The sequence below is a fragment of the Pyxicephalus adspersus genome, chromosome 2 (genome assembly GCF_032062135.1).
Source record: "Pyxicephalus adspersus chromosome 2, UCB_Pads_2.0, whole genome shotgun sequence".
Classification (NCBI taxonomy): Eukaryota; Metazoa; Chordata; class Amphibia; order Anura; family Pyxicephalidae; genus Pyxicephalus; species Pyxicephalus adspersus.
In genome coordinates, this window is record NC_092859.1 from 126,225,253 (window position 1) to 126,231,507 (window position 6,255).

Sequence of the window (6,255 nt, forward strand, 5' to 3'; positions counted from 1 at the left end):
AAAAATTTATGGAGTTCAAGTCGACTCACATACAGCTAGCCTAAGGGTTATTATACACCCATCGTAATATATAAAACAGCCATATAACCGCCTGTTGATTTGACCCACAGCTCAATAATTGTCCCTGGGAATTGTTTGGTGATTTCCTAAACGTCAGAGATACACAAAACTTTCTGGAAGTTGAATTTGTACTCACAGATTTCTGGGCAGCGCCTGGCTCTGAGGTTGTTGTAACAGTAGTTGCATTTTTGTATCTCATCATCTTGTATTGTAGAGATTTGTAATTGTGTTGCAGAAATGTCCTGTTGTTGTGGTCAGTTGGTTGTATTATTCCACATTGGTACACATGTCCCTGAGACAGTCTAAGAAGGGTTTAAGCTCAGATGATCAGTGGAAGTGCTGGTAATTCTCTCCTCCCCTTTCCTGTTGCTGGAGATGGGCTGCTAGAATAATCCTCCTCTGTCCACAATTGTTGTCTGCACTTTACACAGTAGAAGAACTGAATGACAGCTCGTCAATTCTCTGCTCTTAAAGTAACCCAACACAAATAGTCAGGTAACTCAGGTGCTGCCGGCTCATCTCACCTGTATCTTCCTACTGGACCTGTCCGGCAGCATTCATGGCAGATTTGTGTGCTGCTTACCTGGACATGAAGCATGTCAGACAACACCCTCCCACCCCGTGACAGCCGGGAGGGTGGGGACTGTCAGCCTATGACAGCGAATACCTGGCCCAGGTTAACCTGTCACTCTCCAGATGTTGGGACGTAGCCGGATAGAGGAACAGGCTGACAAGTGCAGATCGGTGACAGGATAAAAGTTTATACGTCTAAATTTTACAAATTGATTAGTATAGAATAGCCATCAGCTGGCAAAACACGATTTGGTGGACTGCCACACAATTAAATTTAAACCTAATGCAGCCTTTCTTAATTTTTCTTACCATGGGGAACCCCTGAAATAACTTCTCTGATCCTCAGTGAGCCCCTAATATAATTTATATATCCACAGCTCACAGTACATTAGTGTGGTGGTCCTTGGGATGTTGGTCAGTGGGAAGAATGTCAGCCTTAAATACAGCTGAAAAGACCATTGGGGTTAAATTGACCAGATAGACACAAAATGTTCATTACTCAAGGAACCCCTAGCAACCTGTGGATGAACCCTCGACACACTGACCTAATCACTAATATCTCATATCAGTGAGCATATTAAAGTCATTTCAATACATTTTGGGACCATTTGCAGTAACATGTGCTTAGAGAGGTTGGTGTTCTGTATACATGACCAGGACCTTTCACCAATCCCCCCTTTATCAACCACCCCTCCATCCTACTTGCCCACCACCACCCCACCACCTTCTCCAAAAAATTATACTGACACTTACCTAGACTTAAAATGGCTGGCAAGCAGCGTTTTATCAAAACAACATATTAAAAAAAAATAATTTCCAAATGTATAAATAACGCTTTATTCAAACAGTTATACCAACATATATAAATAACATGAAAAAATTAACAATTTTTCCCTTTAACATAAATAACAACAGTAACCCTTATCTTGCAAAAAACCTTAATAACTTCCCTGGTATAAATTCTCAAAACCAGGTTGCGGGTTTAAGAAAGCAAGGTCCATACCACAACTGGGTTTTCTTTTCTCAGACATCACCAACTGGCACCAAGCCGCCCAGCACTGCCTCAGGGGCCAATAAGGGGAACTTAATTTAAAGGGGGACCCCACCAACATGAATCCCCCATACCAAAATTTTACCACTTTTCAAAACGAGACCCTTGCCTTCCCCAACCGCTACTGTCTAATCCAAACCCCACCACCTCCTGAACCCCTTATAGGGATGGGTGGGCAGGAAACTTTTCCTTGCTAAAAAAGACCTCCCACTTCAGATTATACACCATTTTAAAAATTTTCATCCGACCTCTGTCTTTACCCTTCTAACCAACCCTTCTCTCAACCCCTCCCTAACCATTTCCTTTTCTCCTTAACCCTTACCTCCATTGGGCTTATGCTTTGTACCCTGTCATGTAGGCCCTATGCCTATTCTTTATTGCTATGGGCCTCTCTGTACAGTGCTGAAATGTTGCTTGTATGAATTTCGCTTCCTTGTGGTACAAAAAGCGGATCGTTCAAATAAATTGCCTGCCTAATACAGCACACAGAAATGCAAAGTACAACCTGTGTGTGGACCTAGCTGAGTCCTTAAAATTGCAGCTTTCTCAAATGCCTTGGCAGTAATCCTGAGTGTGGCTCAGGGTGAATTTTACATACCAAAAGTTGTAACCCCATGCCACACTCAGGGTAGGAAAAAGAAAACCTACCTGCTCCCCTCGATCCAGTGGAGTCCTTAACTATCCCCAGCCGGCTTCTGCATCACATCAACCGGTGTGATCAATGTGATACGTGAAGCGTCGATACACGAGGGAGGCGTGGCTTGGCGGGAAATTTAAAAGCAGATTACATTGTAGTCTGCTTCTAAAACATTAATAATTCATCCAAAAGTACATTCTGTACCCTTGTTTGGACAATTAAAAAAAAATAATAGTTTTAATTAGGTTTATTTTATTTATAACTCCAATTTGTTCACTCCAATGGAGCAGAGCACAGAGGTGTACTACTTTCTCATCCTCCCCTCTCCATAGACAGTGACAGTGCTGTTTGTACAGTGTTTGCTCGTACATCTGTCATTGAACGGATCACGAAATCATCTGACATCCATCAGACGTCTGTACAAGCCTATAATTGTGCTCCCGCATCCCAGTCACACGTGCTTGAAATGCAGACTTAGTGACCATTTTAGCACATATTACACAGACCGGGTCCATCTTTGTCACTATCAGGAGTCCTGCCCAGAGAAATACTGTCCAACTGTTACTGGAGTCCATGCAGCAAGAAATGGCTGCAAAGAGGCTGCACTAAGATGCAACGCAAGGTATTAAAAAAAGGTAAAAGCAAATGTTTCAATAAAAATGTTGTTTTATACACAGTGTTTTATGTGCATACTAAGTTTACCCATTTAGGATTAACATCTACATTAAAAAAAAAGTAACAAATACGCCAGCGACTATGCATCATGTTTCTGACTCGGATACTTGCTGGGTTCTTAGGTTGCTGTTTTTGTACAGTTGTGCATTTTTTTAGTAGAACCTTTTACTGCATATTTATTTTACCCATTCTTGGTCCATACACTTAAAATTAACTTCTAGCAGGGTATATTGGCACTTGTCTTACTCTACCAGGCATGTTAGTATCAGGCTTAGGTTCTGTATGTAGTTTTTTATCAGTTATTGTCTGTGAACTGTGAGCAGTGTATACCCAAGGGGATCTGATTGGATGAAGGTGGTGTCCACAATGTAACAAAGACAAGTGGGTGCAATTAAAAAATTGGGGCTCATTATCTAATGTCCTACCATAGTCATATGTCAATAACACAGTCTAAGGTCAATTTAGGAAGCCAATTAACCTCACTGCATGGTTTTGGAATGTTGGAGTAAATTGGAGTACCCTGAAAAAACCCACACAAACACAGGGAGAACATACAAACTCCATGCAGATAGCGTCCTGGCTGAAATTCAAACCTGCGACTGGCAAGAGCCAGATTGCTAACCCCCATGCTGCCTGATGTCATCAACCATTAAAATTATATCAATGTCGCACTGCCTGTGTTTTACAGATTAGATCAACATTCTTCAAATTATTATATGATTTGTACATTTTATTACATTACATATTAATTGCTACACAAAGTATTTTAATGTAGCTACAATATACATTTTATGTTTACAGGTGATTTATGTATATGAAAAATCAACATTTAATAGTGACAAATTGACCTTTAGAGGCATCACCACCACTTTAAACATCCACGCCCTTATTAAAGGTATTGACATGGGATTGTGAGCGTGCACGCTGCACTCCAGAACAAACACACACAATACACAGTGACAGCTGATAGGGAAGCCAGCTCCTGTTACTGAGCTCTTCCTATCATACATACAGCTGGCACATGGGCCAAACCCTTTATATGCCAGGAGCAAGTACATAGCTAAGAGTTCTTACCGAATTCCTGGCACCAATATCATCTGTATGTAAAATAGGCATGATTCATAAATGAAAAATGCAACACTCATTCTATTCATTCCCCAGCTTATAGTGACAGCAAGTGACAGGCCACATTGTATTTTATCATATTATTATGTAAGCATATGAACAACAAAAATAACCAAAGTCATAATAATTGTGACTCTAATGTGGGCTTACACCGACCTGTTATAAAATGAGAGGGTTTACAAGAATGTAATTTTAGAATCAGTACAGGTATACATGCAACATATATTGCTTTTAGATGTACACACCTATGTTAGTGGTTATTATATGATTACAAAACCCTGTTCCTATAAATATAAAAATATATTTATAGATAGATTTACATCTGTTATGTAAATATGGAAATTTCTATGAAGAGTGCAGCACTGTGTGTAGTTTAATGGAGGGGAACAAGAGTATGGAAGGCCTTTCTCCCACAACCCCCGGGGCTTGCCTGTATTACTTGGAAACATTTTCATTTTAGGAAACAATATTGTGTATTTTGTGGACATATTAAATACTATAATTGATAAATCTTTCAGATTTTACCAGCTAGATCGTCTATTTTTTTTGTAAAGCCCATCCATAGGCAAAAAACAAATCTCCTCCACCCCTAATAATAACCCATCCCACATGGGCTCTTTTGTACCTTATGGTAATACCAATCCACCATCTAAGTTAATTTACAGTGCTTTTTTATTCTGTACTGATCCAGCGCCACTTCTTCGTCTGGGCCATCCAGTCCCCTCGTGCCCCACTATACTGAGATCATTGCCCTTTAGATTCTCAGTGGCCTTGGCTGGACAGACGGAAGGAAGTGTCTATGTCAAGAACACTCAAAGAAGGACCCTGCCATATCTAAGCACAGGAAGAGAGAAGACCCTGTACTGGAGTGCCACGTACCTACGGCTTTAGGTGAGTATAGGGCCATATATGTTTATCCCCATCACACTGTTAGGAATAGGAGTGGGGTTTATTTTAGGCTGGGGATAAACATTGATGCAATAAAGTCTAGCTCCGTCCCTACTATAAGGATCAATCCAGCTGTCCCTCATAGTAATTTTTTTCCAGCTGCAGATGTCCTCAGCCTTCCAAATTTTCATTTATAATTAAAATGTTGCTGTGACCTTACAAATCCATTTTGCCTTTGAACTGGCTTTTCGGTGCTGGTTTTTCAAAGGTGGTTTTCAAATTGAAGCAAAGATATGCAAATAATCTCTCACTGACCTCTGTCCCGAGATGACATGGTGATCATAATTCAATGAGAAACTCGTGCTTTCATTTTCACTTAAAGGAAAATAATAATGACTTTGGATCAACATTTGTCAGTTTTTTTCCAATAATTGTATATTTATGAACTGTTGTTTTACAGCTAGCTTTTCTATAGGTTTATATTTATTTAAAGATTTGTTAGAGAAAAAAAGATTTACAGAATATTGAAGGTAAGAAAAAGAAACATTACAGCTTTGTAGTTCTCCTTGTCTGATTAAATCCCCATATTGCGATCCCTGATAGGGCATGAATCACTGCCCTGATGACTTTCCTATTCCTGTGGCTCCTTTCAGTATTGTATCAGCAAAGATAAAATGCTTACTCTGAAAAGCTTTGAATGCTGACTCTAAATCTTAGTATCAAAATGTCATATTTACCTGACTATACCATAACAGAGAAATTTTAATTATAGGATAAGTGTACTTTCAGATAAAGCATACTTATCTCATATGCTTAGCATGAAAATCAAAAGTAACCCAACCTTCCTTGCCCTAGATGCACACCTGAATCTGATGTTGTTATTAAAATACATCTTTGGGCTTGTAATACAAGGTAAAATGTATCAATAAGGCTGTACAGCCACCCAATCACTTCTACAGGCTGTTAAAGATACACCCCATTGGGGTCAATTATTCCTGTGGTTCCAGGGCTCATCTGTTTTTTCTTTTTGGGAACCCAGGACCATAAAGAATGATACGCAAAGGCAAAAGGGGATCCATTCTCTGATCCCACCCATATGCAGTCAACCCAGAGGTACTCTGCTCATGGCAATCAGACCGAGCCATCTGTGGTTGGTAGAAAAGGAAATCATGGACTTGTATTCCAAGTCTACTCAGGCACTTTTTTGGGGATTATAATACCTCCCACTAAATCCAAGGAATCCGGA

General features: G+C 39.9%; 1 protein-coding gene across 1 annotated transcript in view; it reads right to left on the reverse strand.

The window, feature by feature from the left end:
* The window catches only part of MYZAP (myocardial zonula adherens protein), a 60,838-nt gene extending 60,192 nt beyond the window's left edge, over positions 1-646 (reverse strand). The window contains exon 1 of the mRNA XM_072399093.1: positions 197-646. Coding sequence (XP_072255194.1) covers positions 197-262 — 66 coding nt within the window. The 5' untranslated portion in view covers positions 263-646. The remainder of the gene's footprint in view (positions 1-196) is intronic.
* Between the last annotated feature and the right edge of the window lie 5,609 nt (positions 647-6,255).